Here is a 23,550-nt window from a genome sequence, read left to right as displayed (position 1 = left end):
TATTCTAGATCTTTTGTTTTCTGAAATCCATTTTGTCTTTTTTCTTCTAATGTATGTGAATAAATCAAAAACCCTATTGCAAATAATCAATGAACCTGCCGTCTTAATTTGGGATGCTAAGCATAAATGGCGATATGGTAAAGAGGGTATGTAACACATCACCTGGGTCAACTGGGACTTCTGTACCTTGCCCTCTACCTCCCGGCTAAAAGTAGATGTGGGCTTCCATAGTGTGCACAGTTTTAGCTGGATTAAATAGAGGCATTTCTGGGTGGTAATAGGAAAATGACACAGATAGATTGTATATTCGATTCTGCTTGTTATTTTAGACGGACAATTTGCCCCCACAAAAAACCAGGTGATAAGTCTGTGCTTACTTTTGGCCCACCAGCCTTGCAGGCAGTGTTGATAGTTTCCCTTCTGAAATTAGCTTAAGTGCTTGTGAACTGTGCAGCGAGGCAGGCTGCTCAAAAAACGCCCAGTAGAGAACAATTTTCAAGGCCATTTATCCAGGGTCAATTAACATTTAACCTGGGTAAAATGTCTTGCCTACAAATTGCCCTCATCAGCAGGGATAAAAGTACACTTGGGCTTCCATGGTGCAGGCATTTGTGGCTGGGCTGTGAAGACACATTGCCAGGGGTGTGGTTTTTTTTACAAATATGCACACTCTTTTCTCCCTCTTGGCTGCCCAGTGCCCACACAAAGAAAAGTCACAGAGTATGCAGCCTCTGTTAACGTGCAGATTGTATACTAATATACAAAGAGAAACTACTTGTGTTATTCCTCTCTGAAAAATTAGCATAAACCATGAATGTCAAAACCTCTCTCTTACCTCACAACTACATGGACTATTTTGAAAATTGCATGCATAATGTGCACTTGATATGTCAGTTCAACAGACTTTATTAGCAAGTGACTGATAGCCATGAATCAGTGAAGACCTAAAACACTATTATTTTATTTCACAGCCACCCAGCAAAGTTTTGTCAAGCATTCTGGGGAAGAGCAACCTTCAGTTTGCAGGAATGAGCATAACATTGAATATATCCACCACCAGCTTAAATATGATGACACCAGATTCAAAACAGGTATACTAGTTCATCTTCCTTTCCAAAAACACATTCTTGGATAAAAGGTACAGTGCTATATGACTGTATAATCTTTTGTACTGATGATTTTACTCTTCAGATTGATATATATTGGGATCCTGATCTAATTTTTCTTCCAACATTTATTATGTAATTGATATTTGTTATGTATGAGTGTATTTAAATTGTAAGTTTTAGTTTTTGGTGTTCTGAGTATTTATGTTGGTATTTTCTTATGCTTTAATTGGTTTTCTGCTTATACATTCAATTTAGTTAATTTATTGAAGTTGTTTTTATTTTAATATTGTAATTGGTTTCATGTTATGTACCCAATCTTAAGCCTTTGGGAAAGACAGTTTAACTAATTCATTAGTAAGAAAGTAAATATATGTTCTTCAGCAACCTTATATCGTCAATAAAACAATATTGTATCAGAACAACTAGGCAATTTGAGTTACGTAGGACATATTGCACTGTGCGCCTTTTACTTCTCCATTTTAGATCTTGTAATTTGCTACAAAATCATTGGAGATAAACTCGGGTTTGTGAATACTGGACAAAGGCCAAGGCTCTGGACTAGGCATTGATATATATTAACTCCACTCAACAACATGGTGCTTAAAATTATCTCATACATATTCATACTGTGACAATCTGATATGTTCTCATTAGTTACAGACTGACTGGAGCAGCAGGCTGGGAACCAAGGATATGAGGGTTCAAATCCTGCTGCAGCTCCTTTACTCCCAGGTACAAACTGGAGGCCTGATTTACTAAGGCATTTCTCTCATTCCTTGTCTATGGGAAAAATGCTAAGTAAATTAGGCTCTTCAATTTTTAGCCCTTTGGGGACAGGAAAATACTCATGGTACCTGCATGTAATCTACTTTGAAGTGACTAGCCAGTCGTGGAAGATAAATCAAACATTAAATTAACCTAAGATATATAGAGGTCCATATTCAGTAGGCCAGGTAGTGGACAAGATATCCGGCTTCATATAGCCGGATAACTTTAACCCTAACTGACCATTAGTTGAATATGATTGGTTAGGCCTAAATTTATGTGGCCAGATAACGTAGCCACTTATCTGGATATATTCAGATATATCCAGGTAAGTAGCGCACCTTAAAAATTCATGAAATTGCCCCTCCCTGCTAAACATTCATTAAGGGATAGATTTTAAAAGATAGGCGCGCGCATGGACACACCGATTTTATAACATGCTCGCTTATAAAATCTGATACCTGTGCGCACATGCGCACCCGATTTTATTTCAGCGCGCGCATGTGCTCGCGGGTGGCGGTAAGGGGGAATTTGCTCAAAAAGTGCACGGTGACGCAATTGGGAAATCCCCCGAGGTTCCCGCCATGATGTGGATAAAGACGTGGGTGGCGTGCGCGCGCGCACCCTAGGAGGCTCTCAGGAGAAACATGGCGGATAGCCTTGCCATTACCGTTCCGGGGACGCTGGAGAGAGCAGCATGCAGACGCGGCGGTAGCCATCTTCCCAAGGCTAGTGGGGAGAGCAGAAAGAAAGGTGAGGCACAGAGGTCGAAGCCGTCTGAGGCCGATGGACGCAACACAACCTCTAATTTTAAAAGGCATAGCACAGTAATCCCAGCATGGACAACAAAGCACCTTTTGAAGGTAATAGATGGATGGAAGAGTGTCTGCTTAGGAAGTGGTGGCTGTTTGGGGGGGGGCGGGGAAGGACCAATATATGGGGGGATTTTAAATACCCAGCACACACAAATCCCAGCAGATATGTGCATTGCTAGGTCGAATGCGTGCAGAGCGCATTTTCTAAATGGCCCGGCCACGTGCGTATCTGCCGGTATGCATGGAAGAGCCAGGGTTTAGAAAAGGGGCGGGCCAGAGTGGAGGTGGGCCGGGGGCTGGCTGGGACAGCCAGGAAGCATGTGCCGGCAGCCAGCCAGTGCACGGAACTTACTACTGCTCTGAAAGTGTTGCGTTCGTGCTTATTCTCGCCCTCGCTCCACCCTCTCTACCTTATGGCGACTCCCTTCGGGTCTGACGGACAGATGCTATCGCGGCTTCTTCTCGCCATTTTCTTCCTGGAATCCCCGGGCTGGCCTGACGCCACGGATATGCCATGTTCCTGATGACATAAGGGCGCGCGCCCACGCATGCTCTAGACTTTGTACCAGCAAGGGCGCGAACCTCGGGGGCGCCCCCCCCTTAGTGACGTCATCCACTTCCAACATAAAAGGTCTTCGATTGCTACTTCAAGTTAGCAAGGACAAGAGTAGGAATCCCTTCCTCGCAACTCTGCCTCTACAAACTCACCTACGGGTACCCACTCCTTGTGGGCCCAGCGCTCTCTCTTCTTAATTTCAGATTGCTGGACGGGATCCGGTACTCGCTCCTCGAGGGCCTACATTCCCGATGACTCAGAAGACTCCTATAGCCTGGAGGCGATCGCAGACGTGAATTTAGTGAGTCCTATTACAGACAGGAACCAGTACTCACTCCACGAGGGCCCATGTTCCTAATTTCTAAGACTCCCTTCAGTCTAAGACGTTATCGCAGGTACGGAGATCATGAGTTACATTGTAGATTGCAGATAGGAACCGGTACTCGCTTCACGAGGGCCTATGTTCCTAATACCTTTCTCAAACTCCCTTCTTCCTCAGAAGATATTGCATACCTATATCTTATGTATTAATATTACAGATCAACAGATAGGAACCGGTACTCGCTCCACGAGGGGCTATGTTCCTAAATCTCTCCTAGCATCTCTTCTATTCAGAAGCCATCCCATACACAGTTATTGTGAGTTCTATTCAGACTGCCTATAGGAACCTGTACTCGCCTGCGGCTCCTGTTCCTGAATACTGAAGACTCTCTGTTGCATAAGAAGACATTACAGATATCTACAAGTGTGAGTGTATCAGCTACCATTGGTTATGTTCAGCATACCCTGTCTAATCACTACCTATAGTCTTTCCTTACAGCTCAGCAACTCAGAGATCGTAGTTCCAGTATCAAAGGGACTTCAGCCCTGCCGGGAACATCAGCTCACTACCAAGGGTCCATCAAGCCCAGCATCCTGTTCTCAATACTCCAGCCTAGCCGGTGGTCCCTCTCAGGATCTCCACTTGAGGCCGCTGTCATCTGCCATCGGCCCAGGGATTCACTATTTCTACTAAGTGTTACTCCTTACACTAATAAAGCGGTATTATCATCTACCACTCTGTGGGAGCCAACCCACATCAGATCATTACTCCTCTCTCTGCAGAAGCTGATCCATATCAGATAGCTAACTCCCTGTGGGGATCATACAAGTTACTGGCTCATCTTTCTACAGGAACAAAGCATAACAGTTTGTTACTCCTCCACTCTGGGGGAGCAGAGCACTAACCGATTATTAAACTCCTCCTCCTACAGGAGCCAAGCCTATCAGATTGCTATCTCCTCCCCTTGGGAGGAGCTGACCGCTACCAGACTACTCACTCCGCCCTCCTGGCGGGCTGAGTGCAAACAGATTGCTAACTCCTTAGCAAGGTCTATAACAGAAAGAGTCGGTAAATTCTTCAACAAAAAAAATGAGGGTAGATAGGTAGGGTTTAGGACTGGAAGGGAACTTCTCTAACCCCCTACCTTACCTTCCTCCCTTTTCCCCTCCCCTCTCCATCTCCTAAATCCTCCCTTTTCACCTCCCCTCCCCTCCCCAACTCCTAAACCCTACCTATCTACCCTAATTTTTTTTGTTGAAGAACTTACCGACTCTTTCAGAGCAGTAGTAAGTTCCGTGCGCTGGCCAGCTGCCGGCACATGCTTCCCCGCTGTCCCGGCCAGCTCCCACCCTGGCCCGCCCCTTTTCTAAATCCTGGCTCTTCCATGCATACCGGCAGATACGCACATGGCCGGGCCATTTAGAAAATACGCTCTGCACACACTCGGCCCAGCAACGCACATATCTGCTGGGATTTGTGCATGCTGGGTATTTAAACACCCCCCCCCCCCGTATATTGATCCTTCTCCCCCCCAACAAACAGCCACCACCTCCTAAGCAGACAGTCTTCCATCCATCCATTACCTTCAAAAGGTGCTTTGTTGTCCATGCCGGGATTACTGTGCTATGCTTTTTAAAATTAGAGGTTCTGTTGCGTCCATCGGCCTCAGACGGCTTTGACCTCTGTGCCTCACCTTTCTCTCTGCTCTCCCTGCTAGCCTTGGGAAGATGGCTACTGCTGCATCTGCATGCCACTCTCTCCGGTGTCCCCGGAACGGCAATGGCAAGGCTATCCGCCATGTTTCTCCTGAGGTCCTCCTAGGGTGTGCGCGCGCATGCCACCCACATCTTTATCCACGTCATGGCAGAAACCTCGGGGGCGTCCTCCTCGAGTGATGTCACGCCATCCGTGTATTTAGCCTGCCCTTCGTTTGCTAACAATTTGAGTTAGCAAGGATTGGATACGCCTCCGGTCTAAGCTACTCTGCCGCTTCCTTGCTGCCGCTGGAAGCTCTCTCTGCCCTTCGGGGTATTTCATCTAACCTGGGTACCCACTCCTTGGGGGCCCTATGCTTTCTTTAAGTTACCTATCTGGGATACCATGAAATGCCACCTTGGCCAATTCCAACCACTGCTTCATCTCCATGCAGCCACAAAGGATCCACTGCTGCCAGTTCAGTTGCCCATCCCAGACAATGGCCCACACAGAGAAGGGCAACAGGTAGGGACATTGGTTTTGCTGTTTTATTCTTCTCCCTCCTTTTCCTCTATTCCACTATCTTCTCCTTTTCTCCAAGACTAAAGGAAAATTAGCAAAAGCTCTCCTGAGAAAAGCATCAATAAACTTTTCAATAGAGGTAGAGGTGGCTGACTGGTTAATTCTTGTGGTATCACCAAAAGTGGTCTGAAAGCTGCCCGTAAATATAAATGCTAAAGCTGTGTTGACTTTTAAATACACAGACAATTCTGGAGGATAATATCTCCTTCTTTACTGCCTGTGCCTCCCCTCATATACATGTCACAAAACTCACATCAGAGAACTCATTGTGGGAACACACAAGCCAATAAACACCTCACTATCAGCCAAGTCAAAAAATCAAAAAATGTGCATGCATTTACCTGGTTAAATACTGGGTGCCAAAGCATGCATTCAAGAAAGATAATGTACATACATTCTGGGATCAATAGTCAAAGTAGTTTCAAGACTTCTAAAGCAAATATAGGGGTAGATTTTAAAAGGTGTGCGCGGGAGTAGATTTGATTGTGCAACACGGCGCGAACAAATCTACTCCCGATTTTATAACATGCACGCGTTGCCACGCATATGTTATAAAATATGGGGTCAGCGCCCGCAAGGCTGCGCAAAATCGGCAGCCTGCATGCGCCGAGCCGCGCAGCCATCCTCCATTCCCTCCGAGGCCGCTCCGAAATCGGAGCGGCCACTGAGGGAACTTTCCTTCTGGCCCCCCTTAACTTCCCCTCCCTTCCCCTATCTAACCCACCCCCCCAGCCCTAACTAATTCTCCTCCCTACCTTTATTTTATGCCTGCCTGAGGCAAGCATAACTTGCGCATGCCGGCCGGCTGCTGGCGTGCCAAGTTCCGGTCCGGGGGCTGGTCTGGAGACCGCGGCCCCACCCCTGGAATGCCCCTGGGCCAGAACCACGTCCGCAGCCCCACCCCTGGAACACCCCCAATGACGCGCCGGCCGCGACATGCCCCCCAAGAAAGCCCCGGGACTTACGTGCGTCCCGGGGCTTGTGCGCGCCGCCGAGCCTATCTTGCAGGGGATGGAAAGGGCAGCTTTTCGGGGGTTACGCGCGTATCTTACACGCGTAACCCTTTGAAAATCTGCCCATAATTTTTCTTTAAAAGTCATTTTTGTGACAAAGGTACTGCTCACGAAAATGACTTTTAAAGAAAACTTATATGTGCTTTAGAATTCTTGAAACCACGAGGTGAACATTTAAAAGATGATCCCTCCGAGGTCCCTGAAGCAGACAGACAGTTGTCGAAACACAGCCGATGTCGGGCAGATGGCCTTGACCCTATAGAAGTGGCAGAAGTTCATCGGGCATCAAAAGAGACTGATAAGTGCATATAAAAAGAAGCGAGAAGCTTAGGATTGGGCTGACTGCCGGGGAGAGGATACCTCACAAATAAGATATAAAGCACATTGAGATAAAAGCAAATTAAAAAATAAAAAATATGGAATAAAGAATTTGAAGAATAAAGACAGGAGCATTTTTGCAACGGCCCAGCCACATGCTTATCTCCCGATATGCGCAGAAGTGCCGGGCTTTGTGAAAGGGGTGGGCCCAGGGGCAGGGTCTGGGCGGGGGCTGACTGGGACAGCAGCCATTAGGCCCTGACCCAGGGGCAGTGCACAACGGCAGCTGGCTGGGGTGCAGAACTTACTGCTGCTCGAAGGAGCAGGTAAGTTTGAAAATAAAAAAAAAAGAGACTAGTTAGGGTAGGTTTAGGGGTTGGGGAGGAGAAGGGAAAAGGGAAGAAGGTAAGGTAGGGGGATGGGAAATTCCCTATCAGTCGAGGCCCTATTTGCTGGACTGGGATCTCAGTTTGATGCGATCTAGGGCACTTCCAGAGTAGCTCTGAACAGCCATGCTGGAAATGTAATCTATCAGTTAGACTGAACAGTTATAGAGGGGAAGGCTGCAGCATTATTAGGAGTCTTTACCTCTTGGAGGGATTTGAAAGATTAATGGTGATAAGGGGGTGGGAATTGTGCCAGTAGCCCACAGTTTTTGTGTTTGTTTGTTTTTTATTATTATAATGAGCACCACTTAACCATATATATTTTGAAGATATCCAGTTAAGTGTCAGGTTATCAGGCCGCACATTGCTGGATCCTTTTTCAACTAACTGGACATATTCAAAATCTGACTGGTTAGGTTTAAAATTTATCCAGCTACAGTTAGCCAGATAAGGTTAATCAGGGATTGTTTTTCCTGCTGAATATCTGGGACATGTAATCTGGAAAACTGTAAATGAATAACTTGTCTGCTCACCTGCTTACCGAATATTACCCCCTCTATGTTTTGAAAATGCAACATAACATATGCACTTGCTTCTCAAACATGTCACCAATCTCTCCCCTGCAAACACGTGTGAGCTTAGCTACCAAATGCAAAGACATTTGTTCTTTTTTAGAGATTTAAAATCTATAATGGGCAGATTTAATTGAAGTATGCAACTTATCACTTGTTGCATGGGTAGGTCCAAAATGGTGTACAATAAAATCAATCACAAAGCAATCCACATTATCACCAAACCCCTCCACATTCCCTCCAGCCCTTCCACCTCCCTCAATCCATCCTTCAAAATAAAAGTTGGCCATACCAAAATAATAGCTATGAAGTTCTTTCTCACTCTAGAGAGATAAAGTTCCTGGATGGAATAAATGACAGTTTTATGGAGCATTTGGTTCTGGAACTGACGAGAGAGGGAGCATTATTAGGTCTAATTCCTAGTGCAGCACAGGATTTGGTGAGAGAGGTAATGGTGGTGGGGCCGCTTGGCAATAGTGATGATAATATGATCAAATTTCAATTAATGACAGGAAGGGGGACAGTAAGTAAATCCACGGTTCTAGCACTAAACTTTCAAAAAGGAAACCTTGAGAAAATGAGAAAAATAGAAAAAAAAATGTGCGCCCACACACCTATTTAAAATTTATTGTGTATGTATGTATTTTTTTTTAATGGATAGAGAAATATATGTATTCCTGCATTACAAGTATACACACATACTAAAACGTATGTTTATTTATTTATTTTCTTGAAAAAATGTTTGTGCAACCACATATGAAATAAAGTCACATTTAAACACCTCAAGTGAGAAACAATATAGCCTGATACCAGACCTCATACCACGGCAGACACTGGATCCGTGTTTCGGCGCGTGCCTTCGTCGGGTGGAAGAAACGTAACACCGGCAGAAGCCGCCATCTCCAGCCGCTCCAATATCGTTCATTTCGGCCCCCGACGAAGGCACGCGCCGAAACACAGATCCAGTGTCTGCCGTGGTATGAGGTCTGGTATCAGGCTATATTGTTTCTCACTTGAGGTGTTTAAATGTGACTTTATTTCATATGTGGTTGCACAGACATTTTTTCAAGATTTATAGTTCGCTGTCTCCACAGTACATAAATATAAGAGTCTTTTTGGTATTTATTTATTTATTTTGCCATATTATATATACCGTTGTTCCAAATGAAGATCACAACGGTTTACATCATGACATACATAATATGAATTGACAAATACGATCACTTAATGGGTTCATATAACATACAGTTTAAAAACATTGACTAAAGTTCTCAGGGGGACAAATGCTGACTAATGTTATCGGGGGTGAGAAGATATGCAGGGATGAGCTAGCATTTTTAACTCAATGTACCGGTGGGATGTAGGGGTGGTGGAAAAGAAAAAGTTTCAGTTTCAGATTTATTTATTAGGGAGGGGCTGGGATGTGATGTGGAAATGAGGGTTAGAAAGATCTGTGGTATTGAGTTCACTAGTTAGGAACTTAATGAATTTGTCCATGTAGGAGTAAGTATTGAAATCAGAAAAGTTTAAGTTGAGTTATAGGCATTTTGAAATAACCATGTTTTTAGATCTCGTTTGAATTTCTTTGTTTCTAGTCAGTCGTACGGTCTCGGGTAGAGAGTTCCATAGTCTCAGAGCTGCTATGGAGAACAGGAATAGCCTAGTGGTTCGAGCAGTGGGCTATAGACCAGGGTTCCAGTCCTGCTGTTGCTCCTTGTGACCTTGGGCAAGTCACTTTACCCTCCATTGCCCCAGGTACAAAAACTTAGATTGTAAGCCCTCTGGGGATAGGGAAATACCTAAACTGATGTGATATCTCAGATTGAATGTCAGTATATAAATACATTTTTTTTTATAGATGAGTATTCTGTATTGATGGCACAGCTAGTAATCCTTTGTTTTGAGATCTTAATAATCTCTGTGGCTTGTATGGTTGCAACGCTACCCCAACCAGACCAGTGTTGCTAGAGTGGAGGGCAATAGGTATTAATGTTAGGACCTTGTAATGGATTTGGGATTTCACAGGTAGCCAATGAAGAGCTATCAGTGATTGTGCATAGTTTTGGGGCAGAAAAGCATGGTATTTTATTAACTATGCCACACATTTTATAAAATGCTAGCAGAAATCTCTGCAGGCCCACTTATGCATGCAAATGGTGTACCATGGACAGATTTGAAAATTGGGCTCTGTATTTTCTGTAAGATAACAATATGAAGCAATGTATGTGTACTAGGGTTAGATGGATATTTTAATATACCAATTTAATAGGGTCAGTCATCAAAATGCATTATGGCATTATTGCAGGTGTTAGGGCCCTAACGCCTGTGATAATACCATAATGCATGTGATATTTATTGCAACGTGCTGCACAAATGCATATTTTTTAATTTATTCAAATGGGCGGGATTGGGGAGGGGTTTGGGTGGGATCAGTGAAAATGAGGGGTGCTATTGTATGCTTTTAATGCCAGAAATAACTACACCTTTTTTCCTGGTGTTAAGCTATGTGAAATGCCTGAAGCGGGATTTGCGATAAATATTTCAAATTCTGTTTTGGGCATATTCAGGCAGGGAGAGGGGCGAGAGGGAGAGGGGAGTGGAGAAGAGTGGAGTGGAGAGAGAGAGAGAGAGCCTCTGAGGTGGCACATATAGTAGTCAACTCTTTATACCACTATAGGAGGGCCAGCTAGTAACGCAAGGTGAGGTTTTAGTGGTGGTCTAGGGTTTTGGGGTCAGTTTTACATGTACAGTGAAATGTATGAACAGCATAGTAAACAATCCAAGGGAATAGTGCAGTGAGACTATATGAAGAATCCACACAAAGAGTCAAAATTGGTATAATAAATCTTTTAGTTAGTACGGCAACTCCACGATTCAGAATTTACATGTCATCCAATTTTTAACAATCCCCTGACATGGACCCGTGTTTCGCCGTGTGGCTGTGTCAGGAGGGACAGCAGTGAATTCTGTCCTTCCTGATGCAGCCACACGGCAAAACACGGGTCCGTGTCGGGGGATTGTTAAAAATTGGATGACGTAAATTCTGATTCGTGGAGTTGCCGTACTAATTAAAAGATTTATTATACCAATTTTGACTCTTTGTGTGGATTCTTCATATAGTCCCACTGCACTATTCCCTTGGATTATTGATTTATTAAGTGCAGTAACTCTCCTGTTGTTTGTGAACAGCATAGTACACATCAGTGAAGATTTGATGTGATTTAAAGTGAGAAAAGTCACACAAAGATGAGATTGCTACAATGTTCTTCACCCAGCTGTCTTCAAAACACTAGACCACCACAAAAACCTCACCTCGAGTTACTAGCTGACCCTCCTATAATGGTATAAAGAGTTGACTACTATGAGAGCCTAAAGAGTCTCTCTCTCTCTCTCTCTCTCTCTCCAGCCCAAAAGTATGAAATACCTGTCTGGGCACTTCTCTACTTGTGAAGTACAAATATTGTGGGGTGCACTAACGTTAATGCACATTGCAATAAAGTACCCTTGCAAAGCACTAATATAGCATACAGTGTAGTAACTCTAAAATTATCATAGCCACACCCCTTATCATGGGTAAGAAAATGCCATACTGGGTCAGACCAGCATCCTGTTTCCAACAGTGGCCAAACCTGGCAAGTACCCCAAAACTAAGTCTATTCCATGTGAAATTTATCAAATTTTGATGAATCTAGGCCCAAGTCAACTAACGTACCTGAATAATTAATGCTTTTTAAATAAATAATTACATATTTGTAATAATTCAAAATAAATGCCAAGGATGCTTTCTGTGCACCCTTATAACCAATGAAGGTTTACCCCAGTGGCATTATAGTATGCAGGCTGAATAAGAATAACATCAAGAATTTTTCAGATAAGTTTCTCTTTAAATTATTTGAGACTCTCTTGTTTCATCATGACTCATTCTTGGAATTTTCTTCACACTTGCAAGAACTACAGAGACTGGGATTTTAATTCCATATTCAAAAAACTAAAAAACTAAAAATCATTAAATAAGAACAAAATCACTTGCAATATTAGTGGTCAAATAATATTAAGATGGACCACTATGATTGCTTCCAGCCTATAATTTGTATACTTAGGCTGGTTTGAATAGCTGTCCTACATATTTACATATTTATAGATTAAATATTCTGATAATTGTGACCGGGAGTATTGTGTTTCTTAGTATCATTCTAATGTCTCCCAGCTATTAAGTTTATTTCGGCGTTTTTTGAGAGTACATTATAGTATGCAGCCCATAATTGCTCCAAAAGTAATAGTACATGAAAGAAAATTATTAAAGCATAGGAGTAGTATCAGCTCTATAACATAATTACCAGTGATTGATACTCCTTTTTCTGATTTTCTCTAGATTATAGCAAACCACCACATGCAGTCCATTTCTTTTGCATCAGGAGGAGATCCGGTAAGCAAACCCTAGATTCCTTACATATGATGCGCCTCAAGCATATTCATATAACCATCAACCTACTTCTATGTCAATACATTATCTCACTCGTGCCTTCTGGGTAAGAAGTTTTCCCTGTTATAATCATAATAACTGTTTTAACCTTTGGCTCCAACAGACCTCTGAATATAAATTATTGAAATGAAAATAGTCAGAGGGTCTGGAGTCTGGAGCATCTTATATCTGATTTGATCACTGTTTTGATTTGGAGAAAGATGTATTAAATAATTTTCCCCCATTATGTATCTGTGGGGGGGAAAAAGCTTAGTAAATCTTGTTAAGGGAAATATAATATAAAAGAACCCACTTCTAATTTTGTATATACAAATTTAAATGTATTCTGATTATGAAAATTTAGAAAAATTGTTAGTGATTTTGGACATCAGATAATATATTGTTAAAGAAACTTAATAACAGATAAGTAAACATAAAGTTTACATACAGTATACTGTATAAGTAAATTCTCTCAGAATATTGTCTAGGCATCTTTAAGGGTAAAATAGTAGTAATGTGGTGTAATTCTAAATTCCTGTCTTTCATCTCTGCATTGACGCACCAAATCATCCAGCTGGGCTATATTAGGGTAAGTGAGGAGATAGGATATGAAGAAGTCTTCTGATCTTCTCTTTGTCTCCGATGATGCAATATTAACAGCACCTTTTATAATTTCTCAATGCCTTGAAAATGCAATTGAGAACAAGTATCTCTTTCTGATTGGATGTATGCTCCAATTTTTTCTTTCATAAAAGGACTTCATGTACAACATCCTATAAGAAGAGCCAGGATATATGATGCCGGCCACATACAGTCATGTCTATATGCATGGATACTTTGTAGCACATAGCAACTGATGTTTATCTCCAGTATTTTTAAACATCAATGACTGCAACTTTGTCTGATAGAAAACAGCATATTGCATGCTATTTCAGATTCTCAGCAGTTCCAGCATAACATTGTCCATTGTAGTACATTTAACGAAATACAGAAACTTCAATAAAAGTCTTCAGCCCTTTTTGTTATTAAACAGTCATTTTCAATATTTGTATGTCAATTCAACAAACACAAGAATCAATTAATCTTTCAATTCTCTACAATCTGAACATGGACCCTTTCCCCCTCCATCCTGGGCTTATGTCCATATTTATTTAATTCATCTTTTGTTCTTATTTGAAGTGTATTTAATCTCTAGGTATCCTTGCATTTCATAGAAACTCACTGTGGGATCAGTACGCACTCTATGCTTTTTGGCAATGGATAATTAGATTTTGTAGAATAAGAACTGTCATAAAAAGGAACTATTCAGGATACATATGTGGAACTCAAAAAAGATATTTGCAAATATTAGAAAAAGGATATTCAGGGCATGCCACAGAAGGTGCTACCACACACATACACACACGCACACACACACACACACACACACACATATATATATATTTTTTTTTCATTGATCACTCTCTCCATGTAAAGACCTACAAAAGTTTAATTCACCCAAGCACTAATGATGGCTTTTAATTGCCTCCTAGAGCCCTCAAATCTGAATATATTTACTCCTACCTGGTAGAGATGTACAGGGGGAAAAATCATTGCTCACTCTCAAGCTTCTCATTTTATTCACAAGCCTATTTGGGACCATATTAAAATCTTTGCTGAAATCCAAGAAGATCACTTTGAGCACTCTTCTTTATTTTCCAATGCAGAAAATGTATTATGTGAGGGTAACAGTGGGGAGAGTGGGTGTCTCTTCATCACAGGCCTTATTCTACCAGAACCCACTATAATCCAATTATTCTTGGGATTCTGAATCCTGGATGTCTGACTTCTCTGTGGCAGTGGAGGTAGATACTCAGGATGCTTCACAGATAGGGAAACTGGGTGTCTCACAGGTCTTATTCTACCAGATCCCACTGTAAACCATTTTTACCTGGGTTTCTGACTCCTCTGTGAGAGTTGGGAGCATATGATGGCATTCATACACATATATGAACACAAGCATTTCTACACCAGTATTTTATAATCTGTGTATATGATATGCATGCATTTTGCAAAAGATGCATATCTCTACCCTGCAACATATATGTGTAAGAAGTCTTATGCGTGAATACATGCAGTGCTTTGAAAGGATGCATTTAACATACATAATTTCCTACCTATTGTAAAAATATACATGCTGAGCAGAAAAAAGGAGATGGGAGAGAAGCGAAGAGGTTCATGGGAATGTGTGTACAGAGGGGCAGAGAGGAGGTCCTAGAAAGAGACAACCTTAGAAGACCCCCCCCCCCCCCACTCCAATCTTCCATACCCAGAATGCTTGCCGAGATTGCCTGTGGATACTAAAGTCCCAAATCTGGCCCTGGGCTTGATACTCCAGAAGGAGTGGCGAAAACAAGGAGAGATTTAGAAACACTTGAGGAGTGGTAAAGAATGCAGCAGCTAAAATATAATATAGAAAAATGTATCTGTGATACAGAAACTTTGGGAAAAAGTACAAGATAAGGTTTAGGTATTCATGCATAACAAACAGGAGAGGAGTCTGGTTGTAGTCACAGTTAATTGCCAAGCAGTGTAACACAAAAGTTAGAAGAGCCAATAGAATGGTAGGGTGCATATGTACCGGTACGGCTAATAGAGAAAAAAAGATGGTGATACATCCGTAGAAATATTTTGTGAAACTTCATGCAGAATACTTTGTCCAGTTTTAGAGGTTGAATCTATAAATGGGTATTGGCAGAAGAGAAGCAAAATTGAAGAAGGCTACCAAAATAGTGCCATCTGTCCCATAATTCCAATGACGAGAGATTGAAGGGCCTAAATATTTATACCATGGAGGAGAGTAATGGTTGCATGTGGATATTACAGAGATATTTGAATGCCTAATTGATATAAATGCATAAAAGGCATTCTAGAACAATGGGTTATGCTATGAGACTGTAGGGGAATAAACTCAGCAATAAAATAAGGAAATATTTCTTCACAGAAAGGATAAAGTAGTTTGGCTGCTGTGTTAGTCCACTTGAATGCACAGTAACACAAAGAGAGTAATGGATGCATAAAATATGTTCCCAGTAGAGGTGATGAAGGTCGCAATATTCCTGAAATTCAAGAATTTATGAGACAAGCACAAAGTATCCTCACAGATGGGAAAGCAAATTAGGTTCTCTAGTACATCAAGTAGGCAGAGAAAATGGGAAGACTAGATGAACAAGTAGTTTGGTATTATGTTTTTGAGATGCGAAGACTGAATGGGCTGTGTGGTGGTATCTGTTGTCATGTTTTATATTTTTCTATGATCTGGATATTGATATAACTTTGCGTTGTATACAAGGCTTGTTCATTGGCTTAGAAACAGTGATGTATGTCTCATTTCTTATCTTTAACTGACTTGTACCTGACCAACTGTAGTTTGGGGTTTTTTTTTACTAGCAGTGTCAGATAAAAACATTTTCAAAAGAATCTACTCATATGTAGACAACATTTTCTGCATTTTGTGCATTGAGATTTTCTTTATTTGTATTTTAGATTTTTTTCTCTTTCTGTTCATCCTAACATGGGCCCCCGACTGTGGGAATGGTTCAACTCAGTATGTCTGTAATGTTCCTATCTTATTGTTTAATAAGTGGGGACTCATGTTTCAGTATACAGTATTCAAAAGAAGGACATAACAAGTTAAGATATTCAGATGCCTATATCAGCTGTCATCATAATTATTACCCAAAACATTTTTTTCTTACATTTATAAAAGCAGGAATGATAAATTGTGTTTTGTTACCAAATGGGCAGAAAATCAAAGCAAACCTTATTCATATTCAGTCAACATTTCCATGCATATACTTCCGGTATGTCGAATGGGGATGTGCAGAGAAAAAATTTCATTCGCTTTTTTTTGGGTTGATTTTTGGCTTTCTCCCCCCCCACTATCCTTTTGTTTCATGTTTATTTCAAGATCCTTATGCAGCTGCTGTGCGGCTGTGCTAGTTATCCCGTTATACAGTATATAACTGGCTATCTTAAAGTTAGCCAGTTATGCATAATATCGGAGTTAGCCAGTTAACTTATGTGGCTAACTCCACTTCTCCTCAGAATGCCTCCTGCTCACCCCATCTTACCTGGCTAAATTCTAGCTGGGTAACTAGTAACCTGGCTAGAATTAAGCTGGATAAGATTGAATATAGCCAGGTAAGCCATTTAGATGGTTAACTATTAGGTTATCTGTCTAAATTAATCATGAATTTGGACCTCTTCATTTTAGAAACAAAATAAACAAAAAATTGAAACAGGGTCTCCCCTGAACCTCCTGTACCCCATCTCATCTACCCCTGAAAAATTACCAGGGCCAGGAACCTACCTAGTCCCCCATTTACCCCAAACATAGGGGGTTCTGACACATAACAAGGCCAAGGCCCGGACTGGGATCCAACCTGAAGCTTAGGCCCAGGCCCAATACCAGGTCCTAGCCCAAGGAAAGGTCCAGGTCTGATGTTGGGACCCAGACTGGATGTCAAGACCCATCACCAAGTATTCGGCCCAGGCCTGGCCCGGTTCCCATTGCAGAGGCCTCAGCCTAGGCCCAGACCCAAGGCTGGGGCCTGGCCCAGAGGCAGGGTCTTGATGACGGCCCAGGCAAATGCCAGGGCCCAGCCCAGAGACCAGGTCCCAAGGCCGAGGCTGAGGTCTAGGCCCAGGCCCAACACTTCACTCCAAGGTCTTAGCTGGGAGCCCTCCCAGGAAAAGTTCAGGCTTGGGCATGACTTGGAGGCCAGGGCCCATCACCAGGGCCTGGTCTAATGCCAGGAACTGGCCATACATCAAAATGGCACTATCTGCTCAGGAGAAAGGTACTGGAGAGATGTCAGTCTGGCACATCCTTCAAGAGGAGGACTTCATTTGAAAAATATGTCAAGAAAAGAGGATTCTGGTCCCTGACTTCTGTATCTGAGCCTAGGCCAATGCCCCAGCAATGAGACCGAGCCTCTGGGCTGGGTCCTGGCATAATGCCTGAACCTCGGCCTGTGCCTAGGTGACAGGACCTAGCCTACAGGCTGGGCCCTGGCTCCGGACTGGGCTCTGATTTGGGGCCTGGGTCTTGGTCAAAGCCCCAGTGTCAAGCCTGGGGCTGAGCCTATCTTCAGGGCCCAGGCATTGGACCTTGGCCTGGGCTGAAGCCCAGGTGATAGGACTTGGCCTCTGTGCCAGGTGCTGGTGTTGGGCTGGGTCTAGGCCTTGGCCTTAATATCCAGGTTCTAAGGCAAGCCTTGGCATTGTGCCTGGGTCTAGGCAGAGGCCTCAGCTGGGCTTGGTGTTGGGTGAGGGCCCCGTCCTAGGCCAAGGCCTTGGTATTGGAACTTGATCACAGGCCAGTCCTCAATGTTGGGCCTGGGCCAAGGTTGAGACCTCAGTGATAGAATCTGGACTCCTGCTTTAGCTCCATCATTGGCCCTGAGTCTAGGCCTAGACTGAGGATGAAGTTTGGGGTATTTGCCTTGTCCCAGCACAATGCTGGGATCTGGTCCAGAGGCCATGTCTCGTCGCTGAGTCTGAGGCTCAAGCCCTGGCCCAGTGTTGGAGCTCAGCTCAGGCCCAGATCCAGGCCTGATGCCGGGGTCCAGCCATTCATCATAATAGTGGAGGACATCATTTGAAGAAGATATTGTCAGAAGAGAATGTCTGGAGATCTGGTCCCTGGCCTCTGAGCCTGTGCTTGGACCTATGCCTAGTGCTGGAGTAGGGCAGGGGCTGGGCCTAGACTTCGGCCTTGGCATCAGGATATGGATTCCAGACTGATATCCATTTTTTATCCTGGGTGAGACCTCAGCAAATGCACCCTCCCTCAAGTCTGGGCCTCGTTGTCAGTTCACAGCCTGGGCCTAGGTCAAAGCCATGAAGTCAGGATCTGGCCTCTGGCTGGGCCCCAGCATCAGACCTGGGTTTGGGCCTGGGCCTAGGTCGAGGCTGAGGCCCCTGCAATGGGAATCAACCTTCAGGCCGAATCCCAGCATCAAGCCTAGGGCTGGATCTAGGCTGAGGGTCTGGCAATGGGACCCAGTCTCTGGGCAGGGTCCCAGCATCTAACCTGAGTGTAGGCCTAGGAAAAAGCCTCAGCATTGGGCCTGGGCCTAGGCCATGGCCCCTGCGACATGGCCTGGCCCAGGCCTAGGCTGCGACCTTGGCCATGGGTACAGATCTACAAGCCAGTCCCTGGCATTGGCCTTGGACCTAGGCCTTTGTGCCAGGCCTAGGCTTTGGGCTGGTCATGTCACCAGGGCCACCCATGGATGGCATAAGTGGGGGTCAAGAAGTTTCCTGGCCCCAGCAATTTTGGGGGGTAGACCAAGGATTTTTTCAAAAGGAAATTTAAAAATCTTATTTTTCCTATTGCTTATTTTTAAATCATTATAAAATGAAATAGGATATGTCCTTTCATTACCTATTTTGCTAAACAAATGCTCATCCCTAATATCTAATTAATCCATTCTCCAGGATAGGTCATGGAGTCCTTTAAGTTTTTAAAATAGTTAGTGCATTGATTCATTTTTTTCTTCTGATGTAGCTTTTAGTGACATTAGTTTCAGAGAGATTTAAAAAATTATTGGCCCAATATTCAGGCATAGCCAGCTAAGTGGCACTGTTTGAATATCTAGCCCCTGTATTGTTTAAATGCCTTGAGTATAAAAACAGAAAGCAAATCTGTAAACTTCAACTAAGTTATCATTTCTGCCTTGGAGATCTCAAACAACATATAAAAATGTTCTGTATTTTTTATTTTGTTTTGCAGGATACGACAGACTATGTTGCATATGTAGCGAAGGACCCTGTTAATCGCAGGGGTAAGATACTTTTTGAAAAATAATAATTTTTACAAACACAAATTACTTAAGTACTAGGAATGTACTTGCAGATTCTCTAGTAATGTACTGAAAATATATTAAAGGTTATTTTCATTTCTAATTATGAAAAACATTTTCTTAATTTCCCTGCTGGAAAATAATCTATATTAGTTTGGTTACAGGAAACAGTTATATGATTTTGCATGTTGTACGTGGTGGTAGCTCCCACTTTTACTGGGACAGAGTTGGAATTTTTCTGAGATTTTTCTCCTTCTCTGGCATCAATCTAGCCCAATCTACTTCTTCAGGGTCAGAACTGGGTGTGCACAGCAGGACCTATACACCTTCAGGAGAAACACTTACTGTGAAGCAGAAATAACTCAGAAATCTTCTGTGACAGATTGCAAGGATTCTTTACTTGGGAAACAGGGAGAGAAAACAATTAGCATGAAGTTAGCAAGAAGCACATTTAAAACTAATCGGAGAAATTTCTTTTTCACTCAATGCATAATTAAGCTCCTGAATTTGTTGCCAGAGGATGTGGTTAAGGCAGTTAGTATAGCTGGGTTTAAAAATGGTTTGGATATGTTCCTGGAGAAGTCCATTAACTGCTATTAATCAATAGGGAATAGCCTCTGCTTGTTGCCGACATTAGTAACATGGCATCTATTTAATATTTGCGTACTTGCCAGGTACTTGTGACTTGGATTGGCCATTGTTGGAAGCAGGATGCTGGGCTTGATGGACCCTTGGTCTGACCCAGTATAGCATATCTTATATTCTTATGTAGCATTATATACACATTTATATGACTCTGTACAAGTAATTGTACTGGCGTGACCAGCATAATTGGCAGGCAGGAAGATGGCAATTCATCTTACTAGTACACATTACATCCTATCTAGATAACCCTTGCAGTCCCAATCTCTCCCATGCAGGGTCAGGTAGATTCAGCCGGGGAATGTTAACCCCCTTGCTGTCTGGCCTGGAGGATGACTTTTGCTATTGTTGCTGCAACACTTTCAATATAGAGAAATCATAGATTTCAGTAAATCAGAAAAACTGAAGTGGAAGAAGAATATTTTTAATGAAATGTATTCTACAAAACTTGGAAAAAAAACAAAAGGATTAAATTAAGCACCGAGCTGAGAGACTGGATGGCTTAGTGCATAGATACAATGATTATGGGCCTTTCTACTTTTAGGTAGTTGCTTCACATCTGGCTCAGGTTTGTAGTGTTTAAACAGGCAGGCAGTGAAGTAGTCAAAGCACAGAGCAGTAAATATACTTGTCTCGTGAATAAATGGAAAATTTTGGTCAACAGGGTGATCAATCCAGTACTTTTCATGAGGACTTAAATGTTGAATAGAAAATCTTGAAAAAAAAGGAGAAACAGCAGCAGTAAGCATGATTTGCCATGAAAATAAATACCTTCACTTTGCAACCCATTGCTTCAGTCTGAAAATAATTCAATATTCATGTTTTAAATCATTTTTTTAAATTCGGTGGTGTATCCTCTGACACTGATCTCTATGTTGAGCATTTCTTGTTTGCTACTGCCCTAACAAATTAAGGCCCCCAGCTCTTACAGAAGGGCATTAACTGAGAAGAAACACATTCTCTGTGGCCATTATTGGTTAAATAATAATAATAAAACTTAAATTAAAAAAAAAAATAATAATAATAATATGGCAGCAGACCTACATGCGAGGCTTTATGAATGTATTTTACTAAATGGATCTGTTTCCTTTAGCTTGTCATATACTGGAATGCTGCAATGGTTTGGCCCAGGACGTGATCAGCACCATAGGACAAGCATTTGAACTTCGATTTAAGCAATATTTACAATGTCCTTCGAAGATCTCTGCTCTTCAGGATAGGTGAGCAACATGAAATAAATCACTATTTTTCAGTGGCTGCACTCCTGAGAAAAGACTTATAGTATTCCAGGTGTTTTCCCACGTGCTCAGCATGTCTGCCGCAAAGGTTTTCTGTAACAGTTATCTAGCACTACGGATAGCAGATGACGCAAAGTAGACTGGAAATTTCCCAGGCAAACAGTAGGCAAAACTAGGATGCTTAAATACAAATTATGAGCATACAATATTATAATTCTGATTTATATACCCCCCTCTCTTGCTAGTGCCCGGCTGGGCCTTATCTACCTCTGTCTTTGTTTTCTGTGAAGGGCTGCAGATGTGTACCTCAGGCCTCCAGTTTGTGCTGGATTATGTCTATTGTCTAGAGCTGTGTTTCCCAACCCTTTCCTAGAGGCACACCTATTGGTCTGCTTTTCAGATTATCCCCAATGTATATGTATGAGGTAGATTTGCAAACATTGGCGGCTCAGAATATGTAAATCTATCTCATAAATATTCATTGTGGCCATCCTGAAAACCCGACCGGACAGGTATGTCTCCAGGAGATGGTTGGAAAACCCTGGTCTAGAGATGAACCAAGAAGAGTGAAGCACAAGCTGAGATGAATTAATTGGCACAGTAAACTGTCAGGCAATCCCAACCAAAATAGAAATAAGGAGATAGATATTCAAAAGGATAACTGAAAAGTTATCCATCTAAATGGCTAAACCACCTATTTAAAGACTTATCCAGCTAAATTCTAGCCGGAATGAGTTATCCGGCTAGAATTTAGCCGGATAAGTCAGGGGCATTCTGGGGGTGGGAGGAGGACAGTTAACTGCATAAGTTAAAGGCTAACTCTGACCTATCCTAAAGTTAGCCGGATAAACTTTAAAATGTACCACTGAATATACCCTGCTAGTTGGCCAGATAAGTTTATCCGGCTAACTACTTGAGAAACTCAGTGGCTAAATATTGCACCCAAGCTAACCTTTCTAAGCCAGCTAGATTTATCCTGTCGCTATTCATTCTTTTCTTGGTCTTCTCAATGTTCCATCTTGGCTTCTTCAGCTGTTCTTGTTTTTCAAAACTCTTCTAATTTTTCTGACCATTTCTTTAGTTTCTTTTTTATCCACTTCCTTCCATTTATGTGCTGTCATCTACAGCATGTCTCTTCGTCTTTTGCCCTCTCACTAATTCCAGCTTCTTGCCTTCTCTCCTATCTTTTAATACTTACTCCCCCCCACATATTCTTTCCTTCCAGTCCCTCTCCTCCAGTGTTTTTTGAAAAATAGTAGCTATGGAAATGGTTTCTTTCAGTTTACATTATTTTGATCCCTTTTTCCCACCTCCACAGTCCTTTATCTACAGATATGTATTTTCAAGTACAAACCTGACATAATAATATTAACTTTCAAAAATCAGATAATATTAATAAATATTAAATAAAAATCATAATAATATATTATAATAATATTAACTTTCAAAAATCAGATATCAAGGAGAATAACTTTTAAACAACACTGCATGGCCTCAGATACATAGAAATTCATCTACACAGATTTAAAAATATGCATATATATGGCCCCATATGCACGTACATTTCACATTCATGCACAAATGTTGAAAAGTTTGCATGTACCTGGCAACTTGCATGTGCATAGGTTTTTATATGTACACACATGCGTTTCCTGTTTTGCTGGAGCAGGTTCATTCCAAGATACCCACACACCCAGCCAAGCAACCGAATTTCACCACCAGAGACCTATCAAGGCTAGCGTCCCTGGTGGTAAGGAATGACCATCTGCTTTTTCCAATCCGGGGGAAGGGTCCAAAGGAATAACGGTAGAATTGCCAGGCCTGGAGGAGCCTGCTGTCCTCTTTAAATCGTGGAGCTTCCTACCCACATGGAGTAAGTATATTGTAGGAACTAGGAAGGTGGGTGGTTTTAGGGGGTAGGACTGGATATGGGGGTTAGGGGTGGATTTGGGGGGCTTTGGGGAGGCTTTATGGGGTGGAGGTAGTTTTTGGGGGTTTTGGGGAGTGGGTTTTGAGGGCCTATTTGGGGATTGGGGTGGGGTTAGGGGTTGTTGTTAGGTATGGATTTGAGGGGAGAGTTGTGGGGATGGATGAGCAAAGGGGGGCCATTTTGCGCTTGTGGTAGGGCAAGAAGCAATATGCATATATCAATGCAGAGACTGATTCATAGGGATGTGCATTCGGGAGAAATGAAATAGAAATGACAATGAAATTTCCTTTTTTGTTT

At 42.4% G+C, this 23,550-nt stretch overlaps 1 protein-coding gene across 1 annotated transcript in view; it reads left to right on the top strand.

The window, feature by feature from the left end:
- Positions 1-23,550, top strand: part of SHC3 (SHC adaptor protein 3) — a 311,762-nt gene that overhangs the window by 207,851 nt on the left and 80,361 nt on the right. Inside the window, exons 4-7 of the mRNA XM_029618404.1 lie at positions 972-1,091; positions 12,506-12,559; positions 19,374-19,425; positions 21,179-21,305. Coding sequence (XP_029474264.1) covers positions 972-1,091; positions 12,506-12,559; positions 19,374-19,425; positions 21,179-21,305 — 353 coding nt within the window. The remainder of the gene's footprint in view (positions 1-971; positions 1,092-12,505; positions 12,560-19,373; positions 19,426-21,178; positions 21,306-23,550) is intronic.

The sequence above is a fragment of the Rhinatrema bivittatum genome, chromosome 1 (assembly GCF_901001135.1).
Source record: "Rhinatrema bivittatum chromosome 1, aRhiBiv1.1, whole genome shotgun sequence".
NCBI lineage: Eukaryota > Metazoa > Chordata > Amphibia > Gymnophiona > Rhinatrematidae > Rhinatrema > Rhinatrema bivittatum.
Note: the sequence above shows the minus strand (reverse complement) of the source record. Positions and strands in the feature narration are given on the sequence as shown.